The sequence below is a fragment of the Lates calcarifer genome, unplaced genomic scaffold (genome assembly GCF_001640805.2).
Source record: "Lates calcarifer isolate ASB-BC8 unplaced genomic scaffold, TLL_Latcal_v3 _unitig_5489_quiver_634, whole genome shotgun sequence".
NCBI classification, from domain to species: domain Eukaryota; kingdom Metazoa; phylum Chordata; class Actinopteri; family Centropomidae; genus Lates; species Lates calcarifer.
Genome location: NW_026117558.1, coordinates 150,544 through 167,000, shown reverse-complemented (window position 1 = coordinate 167,000; position 16,457 = coordinate 150,544). Strand labels below are relative to the sequence as shown.

The 16,457-nt window shown below is 46.0% G+C and overlaps 3 protein-coding genes and 1 long non-coding RNA gene across 4 annotated transcripts; all 4 read right to left on the bottom strand.

Moving 5' to 3' along the window:
• Positions 1-688: 688 nt before the first annotated feature.
• Positions 689-1,774, bottom strand: LOC108874621 (molybdopterin synthase catalytic subunit). Its single transcript, XM_018663135.2, has 4 exons — positions 1,663-1,774; positions 1,320-1,476; positions 879-1,002; positions 689-804 (listed from the first exon to the last, which is right to left on the bottom strand). Exons 1-4 carry the CDS (start codon positions 1,772-1,774, stop codon positions 709-711), a joined length of 489 nt encoding a protein of 162 aa, XP_018518651.1. The 3' UTR covers positions 689-708.
• A 118-nt stretch (positions 1,775-1,892) lies between these two features.
• LOC127138938 (molybdopterin synthase sulfur carrier subunit) lies at positions 1,893-3,217 on the bottom strand. The gene is made up of 3 exons (XM_018663137.2): positions 2,971-3,217; positions 2,158-2,282; positions 1,893-2,045 (listed from the first exon to the last, which is right to left on the bottom strand). Exons 1-3 carry the CDS (start codon positions 2,980-2,982, stop codon positions 1,919-1,921), a joined length of 264 nt encoding a protein of 87 aa, XP_018518653.1. The 5' UTR covers positions 2,983-3,217; the 3' UTR covers positions 1,893-1,918.
• A 1,661-nt stretch (positions 3,218-4,878) lies between these two features.
• LOC108874606 (uncharacterized) lies at positions 4,879-6,675 on the bottom strand. The gene is made up of 3 exons (XR_007811460.1): positions 5,962-6,675; positions 5,579-5,816; positions 4,879-5,326 (listed from the first exon to the last, which is right to left on the bottom strand). It is a non-coding gene; the product is annotated as an uncharacterized LOC108874606 (long non-coding RNA).
• Positions 6,676-7,032: 357 nt separating this feature from the next.
• Positions 7,033-16,028, bottom strand: man2a1 (mannosidase, alpha, class 2A, member 1). Its single transcript, XM_018663142.2, is given in 25 exon segments — positions 7,033-8,274; positions 8,347-8,457; positions 8,561-8,755; positions 8,970-9,099; positions 9,442-9,587; positions 9,667-9,800; positions 9,896-10,010; positions 10,117-10,245; positions 10,381-10,617; positions 10,695-10,863; positions 10,990-11,057; positions 11,163-11,277; positions 11,864-12,061; positions 12,241-12,431; positions 12,587-12,764; positions 12,980-13,068; positions 13,070-13,167; positions 13,252-13,425; positions 13,534-13,661; positions 13,800-13,883; positions 13,981-14,068; positions 14,214-14,358; positions 15,568-15,771; positions 15,845-15,880; positions 15,882-16,028. Coding segments are annotated over 25 exon segments (3,441 nt in total). The 5' UTR covers positions 15,993-16,028; the 3' UTR covers positions 7,033-8,106.
• Between the last annotated feature and the right edge of the window lie 429 nt (positions 16,029-16,457).

Genomic DNA, 16,457 nt, shown 5'->3' with positions numbered 1-16,457 from the left:
GCTTCTGTTATTAACGTCAGTCCAGTTTTATTTAAACTTTCTAATCTGTTTAATATTCAATACCCTGTTTCATTTAACTGCGAATTTAATATTTTATTGTTTTATCTGATGTTTTACTTTGTCACGTGGTTTAAAACGAACTGAATAAATAAAGTTTATAATCACTTCAGATGAATATAAATAAAGTTTATAATCACTTCAGATGAATATAAATAAAGTTTATGCTCAGTGAGCAGCAGCTGATGACGCTGTGTTTAGTCAGTGAGTCTTTAATAGTTTAACATTAATCAGACCTGTGATTAACAGTTTTATCTGATGAATAATAAAACCTTCAGTTACCTGCTGAGCTCCGCCCACACAGGTGAGTCACAGAAACACTGATCAGTTTCCACATCAACAGAGTCTGAGACCAGAACAGGTCCACTACACTGGACCTGGAGGTCAGAGGTCATGATGACACCATGATGACATCACCCCCCCCCTTCATGATTTAACTCAGTATCTCCTCAGTGATTGGCTGACAGGTGAAACGTCAGGACAGTAAAAACACCAGCTGAACGTCGACCAATCAGATCTTCCTCCTGTGATGATGTCATTGTAAACAGCTCAGGTGTCTCCCGCTGAGTCGGGTTTAAACTGCAGCTATTGATTATTGCTCATTAGAGAATAACAGACACAGATCAATAAGTTCAGTGTCATTGATGACCTTTATTGCTGATTGATTATTGGTGTTTCCTGTCTGTGAGCAGACCAGCGACACTCCAAGTTCTCCTTCCAGCTCGCCTCCTGCGTGTCGTAAACCTCCTGTCAATCAGAGTCACACGATCAATAACCAATCACGATGACTCGTCAATAACCAGGACGTGAGTCGCTCTCACCTTCTTCCAGATGGGGACGTTGGCCTTCAGCTGCTCGATGCAGTGCTGGATCGCCTGCTGGCCGTCACCACGGTGAGGAGACGAGATCGCCATGACAACACTGGCCTCGCCCACCTTCACCCACCTGAGGGAAGAAATCCACAGGTGAGTTTGACCTCCACCTTCAGGTCACCTGAGCTCCTCCCTCTGACAGCACAGGTTTCACTTACAGAGCGTTCAGAAAGTATTCAGACACACCCCCTTCACACACAGTTAAATAATTGAATCCAGTTTTCCCTGATCAATCAATAATCAAAACCTGAGCCTGTTTCTCTTCATCATCTCTGACTCTATATAAACATGTTGCTGTGGTTCCTCTGGACTCAGTTGTTATAAACTGATGATGATGGAGTTTGTCATTTCCCACGTGTCCTGAACGCAGCAGTGGCGGCGGCGGCTCACCCCAGCCTGTGGTGGACGCAGACGTGCATCACGGTCGGCCATCGCTCTCTGATGTCAGCACACAGCTTGGTGAACTCTGATTGGGCCATGGACTCGTACGCCTCATACTCCAGACCAATCACCTTCCTGCTGCCCACCTGGTCCTCACGGGTTGTACCTACAGACAGACAGACAGACAGAGACACAGACACAGACACAGAGAGAGAGAGAGAGTCAGTCAGACAGACAGAGAGACAGAGACAGAGACAGAGACACAGACACAGACACAGAGAGAGAGAGAGAGAGAGTCAGTCAGACAGACAGACAGTCAGACAGACAGAGAGACAGACGATGAATCATTAACCTATAAACACGGAGACAGCTCCACAGGAAGTGCTGTTGACGGCGTCCACCGCTTCCTGTACAGACAGCCAATCACGGCTCAGCCTGAAGACGTCTCTCGGCTCCTCTGACATCTCTGAAAACAACAATCATCAGATGATCTGATTGGTCCTCTGACTCAGGTGTGTGTGACATCACCTGTACTGATCTGTGATTGGTTGAACTCGGCCGCTCACCGTCTCTCTCTCTCTCTGTGTGTGTGTGTGTGTGTTTGTGTGTTATCCTCCGCTGAGCGGCGGCACCACGGCCACCTCGTCCCCGTCTCCCAGGGTTACCACCTGGTCGCCGATGGCAACGTACTGCTGACGCACCGCCAACACCACCTGGTCCTGGAGGACGGAAAGTCTGAACACACACACACACACACACACCACACACACACCACAGAGAGAGTTGTGTTGGTGTTGGTGTTGTTGTTGTTGTTGTTGTTGACAGCATCAGTGTGTGTCCCTGGTACCTGGGGTGTCGCCGTAGCAACAGTCTCCACAGGTCCTGGCTGCTGATTGGTGTCGGCACGGCAGCGACCTCCTCCTGCTTCAGTCCGGTCAGTTCTCTGCTCTGAGCGAAGAACAACACCAACACCTGAGGACGGACAGAGGTCAGAGGTCACACTGACCTGTCTGCCATCTTTGAACTGTCAGATGACCGTTAAAAAAAAACGTTATTGTTCTAAAGACTCAGACAGGAAACTGATTAAAGATGGAGAGAAGAGTCTGGATCAGACAGGTCCAGCAGGTCTGACATGGACCAGGACCAGAACCAGGACCACAGAGACTGAGGAGACAGTAGTAGAGTAGAGGAGTCTCAGTAACAGAGATCTCTGCTGGTCTGATTTGGGGCGGGGGTGATCTACCTCCTCGTGCTCCTCACGAGGGATTCACCGTGTTTAATGTGTTTCTGCCCTCTGTCCGACTGTGCGGCCATGAGGTCCCTGCAGAACTCCGTCTGGAAAACTTCAACTTTCCCTCCTGAACGACAACATCCTTCACTTCACAGAAAGAAAGAAGTGATTCATTCTGTAAAGACGTGGTGTCTCTTCTATTCGGCGTCACTTTTACTCATCAACACACATGCTGTTATAAATCCTTTCACCGTTTATATGACTCAGACGGACGGTGTGTCCCGTTCGTTCACTGGCTGAGCGGCCGTTAATTTAAGGAGGAATGTCAGTGGAGTCTGGTGAGTTTCCCTCCGTCCTGAGATCAGCGTTACAGAAATATAAGGAGAGTTTAGTGTCAGAGAAGTTAAAACACAGAAACTTCAGACTCACGTTCGCAGTCATGAAGAAGTCTGCAAGTTCCGGACAGGTGACTCTGGACTGTGTCTACACCTGAGCGTCACTTCCTTCCTTCCTTCCTGCTATTTGCTCCGTCTTCTTCTTCTTCTTCTTCTTCTTTCTGAGAGGTTTTACTAAAAAATTAATTTACTGTCTCCATGTTAATGTTCGGCCAGAACCTCTACACAGAGACCTCCTCCTCCTCCTCCTCCTCCTCTTCTTCTCCTTCTTCTTCCGTTTATGACAGGAGGCGTGTTACCGCCACCTGCTGGAGATGAAGTGTAACTGTGTAAATCAATAATAATCTGATGTCAACTCTCAGCGGCAGGAAACGACTCTGTCCATCAGAGGGCGCTGTTGTTTTCTTCAAATCTGAAAACCTGCAGCGCAGGACTCAGATTAACGACTTTAATCCGACATGTTTAATCTGATATGTTTACGGTGTTTTACCTCTGCTGTCACTAAGATGATTTTTTCTGAACTCTACACACAAAACGCCTCAGATTTCCCTCAAAATTAAACACTGCATTCAAAACACAGGAACTCAAAAATATTTCACAGTAGTAAATGTTTGGATTCACCATGTGTTGGTCTTTCACACATTTCCACACAATGTTCCAGAGTGAAAGTGAAAACTTTTTCCTTCTGCACAAACACCTGCAGTGTTCACATCACAGTTCTGAAATAATAATCATAATTATCATGTTTATTATCATGTAAATTAAAAATGTCTCCATCATTAATTCTGTTTGTAGAAGCTGTTCATCAACAAACCTCAACAGACCAGCTCATCTGCTGTTATAAAGGGTTAGGGCCTGAGACCAGAGTGGACAGGTGATTCACAGGTAAAGGATGGGTAAGAGAGGTAAGAGGATCAGATGTTGATGGAGAATCCTGGTCCAGAATCTGCAGGACCATCAGACTGTATGTTCAGAACATGGATCCACAGAGGAGGAGAGAAAACACACTGATCACACCTGTCCTAAATGATGGACAGATGTTTATCTTCACCTCATGAGCAGGTAAATGAACAGGTGATGAACAAACAGTCAGAATTAAATGTGATTTATTAACATTGTCCAGTGAGGTTCAGTCTCTGTAGCAAGAAAATAAAAACAGTTCAGTGAAACTATGAAACTGTACATTAGATCAGAAGGTTTGATCAAAGCTGCTGAATAAATGAGAGTAAATATCAAGGAGTGAACACAGAGAAACATTTCACTGAAACAAAGAAAAAACAGGTTTAATTTCCTGAAATGATCAAAGTATTTCCAGATGTTCCTCAGAGACTCGGTGTGTTCAGGTCCGTGAACCTTTCACTGATCTGATCTCTGTAGAAACCAGTCTTAACATCTGATCTTCATTAGTTACAACCAGGAACAAACTGTGTGTTTGTTGTCGTCCGTGTTGAAAACATCAGTCGAAACGTCGAAGCTAACAGGAGTCAGGAGCTAACAGACAGAAGAAGGACTCAGAGGATGAAGACCTGATGAAGAACATGAAGCTGACAGAGTCTCTCAGAGTCCGGGAGGAGCAGCAGGAGCAGGAAGCTACATCCAGGACGACAGGAGACACCAGAGGGGAACACGACGCTGAATTTTACTGTTTCTACTGTCTTGTGAACTTTCTCAGCTCTGTCTTCATCTTATAAAACTCATCAGTGACTTTTTCACACTGATCAGCTGACTGGATGATAGTCTGTTAACTTTTTATCCTCCTCGGGGGTCGCAGTGACTCTGAACACAGCCACAAGGAGCGTTAACAGATTACCTATGAAGGCAATCCCTGTTAAAACTACCTCCAGAACTCCTTGGCTGAGTTTTCGTAGTCCAGACACTCGTGTCAGAATAATCTGAAACTCCTTCAGGTCTGTCAGTCTGAACTTCAGCTGATTTCTGCCAGCCCCATTCTTTTTCTACTGTCTTTAAACTTCCATCCTCTTTCATCTTTTTTGTTATATTTGCAGCAGCAACAGTACCAACTCCACCTACTGCTCCTGCTGCTGCTCCTGAGCTCAGCCCTCCAGTGAATGGAGCTGCAAGGAGCCCAACTGTGAGTACTACTCCTCCTCCAACAGCTCCTGTTGTTCTGACTGTGTCTGTTGTCTTCTGCATCTTTCTCACTCTCTCAGTGATTTCCTTCAACTCTCTAACAATCTGTTTCATCCTGTCTTCACTGTGGTCAAACTGTCTGATGAATGAAGCTGCCAGTTTACTCAGTGTGTTCATTAACTCAGACGGATCAGGAGGCAGCTATTTGCTCTATCTTCTTAATGTTGAGGCCATGTTGTTCAGGTCTGGTCCAGACTGAGACTGAGGTTTCCTCTGCAGACTCTGATGTTCAGATCAGCCTGTGGAGGAGAGAGAGAAAACACAGCTCATCACATCCTGTAGTCTGGATCCACAGAGTCTGGACCAGGGTCAGGGACCCGGTCCAGGCTCAGGTCAGGACCAAACCAGGATTAAAGCAGACCCTCCTCAGGTGGAAAGACCCAGACCTGATCCATAGAAACTGGAGTGGATCAGACCAGGACCACCACCATCCTCACTGCTCAAACACTTATGGACCTTTCACACGATGATGAAGAGGAGCTGCTTCTCACCTGTTCAACCAGACCGAACCAGACCGAACAAGACTGAACCAGGACCAGGATCCAAACCATCTGTCGAACAGTGAGAGTGTTTCTGAAGGAGCTGGATCACAGACCTGACCTTGACCAGATCCATGAACCACAAACACCTGTTTCTACCAGAGGCCTAAAGAAGTCCAGGATGGAGACTGAGACAGACCTGAACTGGTTCTGACAGAGACTGTGGAGAGGACGGACTGAGACGAAGAGACTGCGACACAGAGAAACTGATTCCAGCAACAAGAAGACAGACAAGATGTCCTGTCTCCATCACCTCCAACACTCTCAGGACGTTATTATTATAATAATAACAATGATAATTATTACCGTTATTATTATCATTATTATAATCTCACCTGTTTGTGTTGAGTCTTCAGCGTTCAAACCGTCTGCAGTCGACAGCTTACTCCTTCACTGCTTTCACTTCTGTTTCTGAGAAATCACGTGACGACGAGCGTTAAACTCTACGGACGCAGTTCAGACAGGAGGAGGAGGAGGAGGAGCAGGAGGAGGAGAAAGAGGAGGTCAAGCAGGAGCGATGAACTCAGCGAGGAGGAAAAGGAAACCACAGCCGATGAAAAGCCTCCTGTTTGTGTTCAGCGTAGCAGAAGCTGCTCACAGGAGTTATTTAATAATAACAACAAACAGCACGTTACACTGCTGCATTAAAACTGAGTGAAGCTGCAGAGACACAGGAACAACAGGAGCTCAGTGCATCATGGGAAATCCCCCAGCAGCAGCATGAGCAGGTCCAGGTTCAGGTGTGAGACTCTTCACAGGTCACAGGGAGTTTCAGTCCTGAGTCCTGAGTCCTGAGCTCTGTCCTACAAAGAGAGCTGAACCTCCTCTGGTTCAACTCAGGTTCTCAGGTAAAGTCGGGGTTGACAAACCCTGACTGCCTCGATCTGTGTTAAACGGTACGATGGTGGTTCAGATGTGGGTCAGTTGAGTCGGTGTTAACTTAATCAGAGTTAGTGCGTGTTCATTAAAGGGGCGTGCACCGTATCTCTCAGATGAAGAGCGCACGTTAATTCTGTAGTCTACAATTACAACAGCCTGTCGCATTATATTGTCTTTCAGGACACTAACCCCCCCCCCCCCCCCATTTAAGGGATTATTCAAATCGATAATATTCAACACTTGATGATTCTGCTGCTTGACTGTGAGAAAAAAACAAATTAAAATAACTGAAAGTGAAAATGGAATTTTTTTCTTTTTCTTTTTCTTTTCTTTTCTTGGTGGTGGTGTGGGGGGGGACTGATGGTGTTTAGTCAACCCCCGTCCAGCAGTCAGCCTCTCAGTCGTTGTCCCAATATCGATTGGTTCTTCCACCTGTGGGACGGAGCTTAGGTAGAAGTAACAATAATTATTATAATAATTATAATTTAATTTTCTGTTACAACCAAAAATGAAATAGAAAAAATCCATTTTTGTATTTTAACAAGTAAAATATTTTTATTTGTGCTTACATTTAAAATATCTAAGTTTCAGCAAAAATTCTGTTCATAGAAAATATAAAGAATTTTCTTAATTAAAAAAAAATCAGAAGTTTCCCAGAAAATTTCCCTTTCACAGTAAAAACAGAAAATTATTTAAACCAGTGGATACGAGCAGAGATTTAACACAAACACATTGAATAAAAACCTCCAGTGTCAGATATCAATCATCAATAACACATTATCAATACAATTCAATATCACACGTTTACCCACAATTCCACAGTCGTGTCTAAAACAGAGAAACAGCAGTAACAGGAATCCAGACACAAACTGTGATTGACAGTTTCCATGGAAACAAACACACATTAATTTAAACTCATTCACCGAGCTCACGACTCGATTGGTCCCTTTTTGTTGCCGTAGCAACGTCACCTGTCGAAACAGGTTAAATTTCAGTGTTTTTATTCTTCATTTAATAAATACATTTATTTCTGTCTGTGACCTTTGACCTTTAGGCAGAACTGTTACCTGTCAGTGTCTACGGAAGACAAACAGTGGAAAAATAATGATTCTTTTTTTTCAATCGTCATTAATCGATTTGTCGTTTGATTTTGTCAGAAAATGTTGAGTCGTCTTCAAACTGAAGAAAATATTCACATTTTAAATTTTCTGAGAATTTGACAGAAAAATGAACTGATCCTGAAAAATCGATTAATTATTGCAGCTGTGTGTAAATGTGGTCACGTTGTTGACCTCTGACCCTGATTATCCTGCTTCACCCACTTCACCATTTTATATTTTATAAAGTTTTTAAATAATTTCTCTCTGACGTATTTTATTGTTTTTCCTGTTTTCATTGGTTATTTTATTTTATTTTTGTGAAGTGTCTAATTTAATAATTTAAAGTTTCAGCTGCAGAGCCTCAGTTTGACTCTGAGCAGCTAATTTCATTATTTTCATTCTTATTTCCACATTTTTATATTAAAAATATATATAATTTATTGATCCTCCCTACAGTAGAATTACTTTCAGTGGTTTAGGTTTCATTTGTTCTTGTGTCTGTCAGTCGATCTCCACGCGGTAAGCGCTGATTTCCATTGGTCGAAGGCGAGTGATGCGCGGTTGCTGTTGCCGGGCCGACTCCGGCTCGTCGTGTTCACGCAGCAGAGTGAGACCTGAGCGACGAACAGAGCGAAACTGAAGAGGAGAGAAGAGATCGTCCAGATTCACCTGCGAACACAGAAACAATCGTCAGAACAGAAACTGAATAAAAGACTGAAGATCAAATAAAATAAATCAGACCTCCTCGTGCACGCTCCACGTGCACTGAGGCATCGGCTCGGGGGCGGAGCTACAGTCAAAGCCCTTCCTGTGGAGGAGGAGAGCCACTTCCTGTGACGGACTTTCTGCTTCCTGTTTACAAACAGAAACAACCAGACGTCCCAGAATGCATCTCTGTGAAACACGGATTCATGGAAAACTGAACGTATGTTCCAGGAGTTTCCAGGTATCTCACCTGTGCGTCCTCCAGCGTCCTCAGGTTCAGCAGGTGAACATCGCACGGCAGCGACGAACGGAGCGGACGGAAGGGGCGGAGCTTTGGCAGCTGGCTGTCACTAGGGGCGACCATGGTGATTGGCGGGTGGCAGAGAGAGAGCGAGGTCAGGTGAGCGAGCAACGACAGGTGTTCAACCGAGGCTCCTCCCACTTCCTGTCAGGAGAAAATAGACAAAATAAAACCTGATGCTTTTCACATTAAGCATGTAATAAAGGAAAAGCTGCAGGACTTTTATTGTGAAAAATTCTTCATGTAGCTTCACACTGTAAAAAGTTAAAGTTGAAGTAAAGTGAGTTTGTATCAACAGGTGAAAGTTAAAGCCTGGCTCTGTCTGACCCCGCCCCCCCACCTGGGCCCCACCCGTCACCTGAGCCCCGCCCCTCCTGTCCTCCAGCAGCAGGTGGTACAGACTCGCCGTCAGCTTGTTGTCGGTGACGCCCTGACCGAGGCCGCGGTTATCATCCTGCTGCAGCCGCCGGTCCAATACCAACCTCCAACTCACCTGCACAGGTCAGGGGTTAAAGGTCAAAGGTCAGAGGTCAAACCATACGGTTTCTGACTGATCTCATCATGTGATGTTCGATGAGTGTTTCTCACACCTGTGGTCACATGATCACAGAGGCTACTCCCACAGAAACACTCAACAGACTCGTTAGTAAAGATTCGTTAGGAATCACTGAGTCGTTATTAACGAGTGCGACTCACACTGACTCTAACTGGTCCTGATATTGATCGGTTCATTTATCAGTTTCACAGGTTTAAATTATTCATCTTGTCATTAATGGGTAGAGAACAGTTTCCATGACGACGTGTGACAGAGCAGGTGTCGGCGGCGGCGCTCACCTGGTCTGAGCGAAGCGACGGCCTGACTCTGAGCTGATAGCAGCGACAGACGAGACGACGAGTCCTGGAGGAACGACGCCGACGTCATCGGGTAGAAGTTGGCCTGCAGGGGGAGCTTCTCCAGAGTCCGCCGCTGCTGCATCTGTCACCGATCAATCATCAATACGCCGTCAATACACAGTCACATGCAGCTCTGATTGGACAGGTGAAACAGCACTGACCTGGAAACCATTGAGGTCAGAGTAGAAACGGTTGCCGTTGGCGACGTTGCTGACGAGTCGCATAGCGAGCTCGCGGTTGACCTCTGACCTGATGTCCACCATGTTGGAAATCTCCAGGGACCTCCCAGCATGCCCTGGGGCGGGAAGAGACAGGAGACACGTACTGAGCACACTCAGAACACCATCGGCCCGAGAGACAGAACCCAGGACGAGTTTAATGAGTCGTTACCGTCCAGGTGGAGGAGGCGGAGCGTGTGAGTGAAGTGACGGAAACAGGAAGTGATGTCAGAGAAGACGGGACCTCTGGAGACCCTAATCAGGGGGGGCTCTGAGGACGAGTAGAGCTGGGGTGTCAAAGAGAGGAGAACAGATGATCAGTCCTGATCTGAGTCCTAGTCTGAGTCCTGGTCGGAGTCCTGATCCTGGTCTGAGTCCTGGTCCTGGTCTTACCTGGGCTCCCTCCTCCCCTGGCAGGAACAGGTAGGCCCCGCTCTTGTCCCGGTTCACTCCGCTCCTGGTCCCATACCACAGGAACTGGACCTGGACCTGACGGACCAGACCGGACTGCAGACGGAGCTTCTGAATTTCAAAATAAAACAAATAAAAAGTTTTCAAAACTTTCAAAACAAGATTAAATAAATTTTTCTAATTTATAATCAAACTGTAATAAATCCACGTAAGAACAGTGAAAGACTTTTAATTTGAAAGTCTGACCTGCAGGAGACCGGTTTCCTGGGAGCTCCATATTTGGACGTGCTTGTTGCTAAGCGACAGAGGGGCGTCGGCCTCAGGCCCTTGGGGGCTGGACACCTGGAAGTGTTCAGAGCGGACGGTCGGCGGGTTGCCGTGGCGATGGAAGGTATACTGTGCCCGGTGGGCGGAGCCAGCCGGCGCTTTGGTCACATGATACACAGCGAGTGACAGAGGAGGAAGTTCAGCGACGAAGGAGAGCTGGAAAACACACAAGGTAAAATTAAACACAGACTAAAACTGGACATGAAATAAATCAGTTCCTGATCTGTTCTCACCTGGAAAGAATCTGCAGACGCTCGGCTTGGCTCCGCCCACACCGCTGAGATCTGCGCAGTCATTGGTCGACCTGTTTCTGCTTCAATGACACGAGCGTCCGGAGAATCGATGACGACGCTGATGACAGATGTTCGTAGCTGTTCTGTCGGGTTAAAGATGATCAACGACCTGAAAAACAACGTTTGTCACGAAATGACGATGAACGTTAAATATTTCATTTCAGGTTTTATTTGAGCCTGAAGAACAAGTTCTATGTTGGCCCCGCCTCCTCCCTCTCTAAGCCCCGCCCCTTACCTGGGTGCATCACTGAGCACGAGTGGCGTCTTCTGGGGCAGAGCGTCCTGAGCTGACATCACATCGTCCTGAACAAACATCACATCCTCCATTCAGAGATGTTTTTATATTTTATAAATATTTTAAATGTCTTAAAGTACAAAATAAAAACATCGGATGGGGTCAGAAGTCACCATTTGCAGGAAGGGTTTCGATTGGTCGTGGTGGTACTGGCTTTTGTCCAATAGGAGCAGCCAGTGGGCGGAGCTCTGCAGCACCTGGCGCAGGTTCAGGATGGAGTGAAACAACCTGTAAAACAAACTCAGTTCAGTTCAAACGTTCATTTTGTTTCTGCTCAGATTTGATTTTTCATGTGTTCATTTGATTTTCAGTGTTCGATTTTTTATTTGATCCATTTCTGATCAATTTATTCTCTGCGCTGTAAAAAGTTTATTTAAAAAATCTCCAACATCAAGCAGTGACAGACTACACTGTAAAACACAATGTAACAGTACAAATGGGAGTGATGGGGAACTAAGGTTAGATGCTAATGCTAAATGAATGGGTATGATGGGAGGCTAGTGCTAAATGCTAACAGCTCACACTAAACGAGGCGGTACCTGTTACTGTCGCTGGTGATGACGCCGTCCTTGGAGGAGCATGGAGGAAGAAATGAGACAAAAACATGCTAATGCTAAAGACGTAGCAGATCCAGGTGCTAACACTGACCTGTTATCTCTGTTTCTGTTTTAGCCTTGATTTAAGCTAAGATGCTAATGTGCTAAGTATAGCATATTTAACAAACCCGACATTAAACTGTCAGAAGAGCTTCTTTTCTTAACCCCTGACAACAGCTACATGCTAACATGCTAGTGTGCTAACAGGAAGTAGCCACCTGGTGCCGTAGTCGACCACCACGGGGTCGCGGGCGGTGCCGGTGACGGCGTCGTGGTGCTGGAACAGCGCCAGGTTCCGCCTCGCTTCCGTCAGACGCCGGAAGTGTTCGTGACCAGGAAAATCTGCGACCAGACGACCGTCGCCACGGAAACGACGCATGTCAGCGAGCGTCAGGCTGAAGAGGATTTCTGTCGCTCTGTCAGAGAGAGAATTAAAACAGTCGTAACTAAATAAACTGTGAATAAAGAGATCATGATAAAATATTCACAGGAAACAATAAAAACATGAAGAAACAAAACAAATCTAAAATAAAAAACACTGAAAACACAAACTTAAAGAATTTAGTTCTATTCTCAGTCATGACCATGACCGTACCTGAGCGTGGACTCCAGCGCTCTGTCGAGACGTTTGTAAAACGGTCTGGAGGTGAAGAACCCGCTCCAGTAATGATCGTCACGGTCGGCGTAGGTGAAGAAGTCGCCGCGCAGTGTCGGCAGAGTCGTTCCTGTGGCGTTCAGACGCCGATGAAGAGCCTCAAAGTAATCTGACAGAGTCCCAAACCGAGCCTGAAAACATAAAGGAGACGACCGAGACAATAAATCAGCTCAGACCGATCAATAATCAATAATCAATAATGATTATCTCATTTCCACCTGAGGAACCGTCAGCTGATGGGACACTGATCAGGCCCCGCCCACTCCCAAGTGAGTCAGGTGCTCACCTTGATGTGGAGCTCTGGGTGCTGCTCGAAGTAGTCAAACAGTTTCTGGTAGTTTCTGAACTGAGCGTCCCACTCGCTCGATTCGGTGAACCTGAAGTCGTCACCGAGAGGAACGAGAAGAACCGGAGAACGAAAGAGACGAGACTTCTGACGGTACTGATCCAACAGGAGGAGGGCTCTGAGAGATCAATAACAGATCAATACAGGGATCAATAACAATAATATAATCATACACACCTGATCACGTCTCGTCTGAAATGATTCAAAACTCCATTTAAAAATCAACAGTTTTAACTTTAAACTCTCTGAAAGTTTCAATTATTTTTAATATTAAAATTAAAGTGAAGTGAAATCATATTTTTATAGTGATCGTTGGCCCCGCCCCCCGCCTACCGCTCCCGGACGTTCTGCTCTGTGATTGGCTGTGGCGGTATCCTCCACGGACAGAAGACCCGCCCCCCCGGCAGGCGGTGGAAGTCGAAACTGACAACAGACCGCCGGGTTCGGACCGCACGTGTGCGGCACATCGTAGCTGTAGAAGGGCATCATGTGACACGTGATGTCACTGCGGGGGGAGGAGTCTGACACAGGAAGTGGGCGGGGTTAAAGAAACAGCAGGAGAAACACCTGAGGAATATTCTCTGTCTCGCCCCCCCCACACTCACCCCAGCTCTGTCGCCATAGAAACTCCAGCGTCTGTTGCCGTGCAAAGTGTTTTTTGACGGCGTAGTGAACTCGTTGGATGACCATGTTGTTAAGCCCCGCCCCCTTCAGCAGGTAGGTCATAGAGGGGGAGTGGCCAAACGGATCCACGGCCCAGCCGCTGCTCGGCCTCACACCTGCTCACAGACAGGAACTCGTTAAAGAATGAAGCCTCGTTAGAGAGCAAACACTCGTTAGAGAGCAAACACTTGTTAGATAGCGAACACTCCTTAAGGAGGACGAACCCAGGTGTTTCTGCAGCCACTGGTGTCCCTCCATCAGCTGATCCAACAGAGCGAAGTAATGAGAGTTTGCTTCGTCCGGCATCACCCAGCCGCCCGTCACCAGCTCCAGCTGCCCTGCCCCCACCAGCCTGGACACCGCCAAAATAAAAGACAAACATTCTATTATTAACATTTGATGTTTCAGCTTCAGAGAAAATAATCTGCAGATAAACAAACAAACAAACAAACAAAGAAACAACAGTGAGCTGATGTTGGTGTGACATTACCGTTTGACCATCTCTCTCTTCTGCTCGTCGATGTCGTTCCACCATTTAGAGAAATAACTGATCTCTGCCCAAATCATCTTCCTCCTGACGCAGAGGACACACAGCACCGATCAGGTCTGATCAATAACCAATAATCAATAACAGCAGACTAAACATCAGACTGCTCCTTTAACTCCTTCACCTGTGATCTTCACTCAGTTTGATCAACATGTTGTTCAGGATGTGTTTGGTTTGGTCCTGATAGTAACTGTTGAAGGTCTTCAACCAACCTGCAACACACACACAGACACAGACACAGACACACACACACACACACGATGATTTAAATGCTTCATTCAGATCTACAGATTTATTGTGTTTTTGTTGTTGTTGTTGTTATTGTTGTTGTGTTGTTGTTGTGTTGTTGTCTCTGACCAGGGTCGTTGTGCGAGTGTGGAACCAGAAAAAGTTCCAGCGGCGTCTCGTCCCACTCGTTTTCTTGGTAACGGATTTCAAATCCCTGTTTCCAGGCGCCGCCGTCGGGGTTATCAAAGGTCAGGAGGTCGTAAACATGGAGCAGCTGAAGGAGAAACAGACTCAGCTTCACTCTGACGTTTAAACTTCATTCATTCATTAAACTGATTTAAACTTCAGGTTTGTTTCTACAGAACAAAAACATTTTCACTTCACTTCATGTTTTATCCTCCTCCTCACGTTCAAAGCCCTTAATGGTCAGGCTCCATCTTACCTTAAAGATCTCATAGTCCCCTACAATCCCACCAGGACTCTGCGCTCCCAAAATGCTGGTTTACTGGTGGTTCCCAGAGTTTCCAAGAGTAGAATGGGAGGCAGAGCCTTCAGTTATCAGGCTCCTCTACTGTGGAACCTTCTCCCAGTTTGGGTCCAGGAGGCAGAAACACCCTCTGTACCTTTAAGAGTCGGCTTCAAACTTTCCTCTTTGATAAAGCTTATAGTTAGGGTTGGACTCAGGCTTGAACCATCCCTTAGTTATGCTGCTATAGGCCCAGACTGCTGGGAGATCTCCCACGATGCACTGAGCTTCTCTCTCTCTCTCTCTCTCTCTCTCCATCAATATGGATTCATATCCCATGTTACATGTTACTAACTCAGTATCCTCCTCTTTCCTGTAGTATTGTGCTCTTCCGTCTCTCTCTCCTCTTCTGTCTCTTTCTGCAGGTATTTCTTCCTCTGGAGCTGTAGAGTCTGATCTGTGATGACAAGTCTCCTGCTGCTCCTACAACTCCACTCAACACCTGCTGCTAGAATTAGAAATTACTTACACTGCTATTAGTTGTATTGCTGTGTTAGCAGTTAATACTTTAATTATCACTACTATCATTACTACTGCTGTATTACACCTTACATTTTATATGGAACCTATGTTATGCTATGTTCTTCTCTCGCTATTCTCTACCCACCACCCCCCACCCCCAACCCAACCGGTCGAGGCAGATGGCCGCCCACCCTGAGTCTGGTTCTGCTCGAGGTTTCTGCCTCTTAAAAGGAAGTTTTTCCTTGCCACTGTCACCTAGTGCTGCTCATGGTGGATTTGTTGGGTCTCTCTCTGTAAATACCTATTTTAAAGAGTACAGTCTAGACCTGACTTTATATGAAAAGTGCCTTGAGATGACTTTTGTTGTGATATGATATATAAATAAAACTGAATTGAACTGAAAACTTCCTGAGCTCTGAAATATTAAAAAACACTTTGAACAACTTAAACCTTCTGTAGACTTCTGTAACACGGCTGTTAGCATGCTAAGCTAACCTGAACACCATCAGTTCCGTCCTTCATCTCTTCGACCAATCGGCAGCCAGACAGTGTGTCTGAGCTCACGTTGGCCCCTCTCCTTCCTGTTTCCCACGATGCTTTGCGGTTGACCAGAGAGTCCCGCAGCGTAGCGACCAGACGGTTGTTATCGCTGAGGAGACGCTCCAACCTGTCAATCTTCTCCTGGAGGCGGGACAAATCCTGCACAGACGTTTTCATTGGTTACTGTTAAACCGACAAAGAAAACAAACATGATGTAACCTCAGAGCTTCACCTCATCCATCTGTCCTGCAGGTGTGTCCCCGCCCCTGCTGCAGCTCCGCCCCCTGCATCAGCTCCAGCATGCGGTACAGTGACATCACTGCCACGCAGAAGACTCCGCCCACCAGCACCGCCAACACCCGACTCCTCTTCATCACCATGACGACGAAGATTCACCTAAGCTGAGGACGGAAAAGATTTAACCAGAGATCAATCACTGATCAATCACTGATCAATCACTGATCAATACTGGAACAGAAGCTCCTCTACAGTTTGGTTGCATTATTTCCTGTAATTTAATTTTACTGAAAATCTGTCAATAATCAATCGCCTGATGTCAGAGGTGAAACTGTCTCGACACTGAAACAAAGAGAAACTGAAGTTTTTAGTTTGAACTTGTGAAGCTGCTTCGACAGAAACAAGACAAACACTTTGTTTGTTTGTTTGTTGTATGAGGTCTGACCTCCTTCTTCTTTGCTGGTGTTTATTGAAGTAACTGGTGAGTTACTGCCCCCTGCTGCAGTAATCTATTACCTCGGTCAGATCACTCTCTCTGAGACACAGGATGTCATGAAACTCGTTTCCTGAGTCGTTTTAAAGAAAATCTCCTGAATTAAATGACTTTT

Coding starts and splice junctions, on each gene's coding strand:
- LOC108874621 (XM_018663135.2), bottom strand. CDS start 1,774: ATGTCAGAGGAGCCGAGAGACGTCTTCAGGCTGAGCCGTGATTGGCTG. Junction 1,477..1,662: donor AGCTGTCTCCGTGTTTATAG/GTTAATGATTCA, acceptor GTCTGTCTGTAG/GTACAACCCGTGAGGACCAG. Junction 1,003..1,319: donor TGCGTCCACCACAGGCTGGG/GTGAGCCGCCGC, acceptor TTCTTCCCTCAG/GTGGGTGAAGGTGGGCGAGG.
- LOC127138938 (XM_018663137.2), bottom strand. Junction 2,046..2,157: donor TTGCTACGGCGACACCCCAG/GTACCAGGGACA, acceptor GTGTGTGTTCAG/ACTTTCCGTCCTCCAGGACC.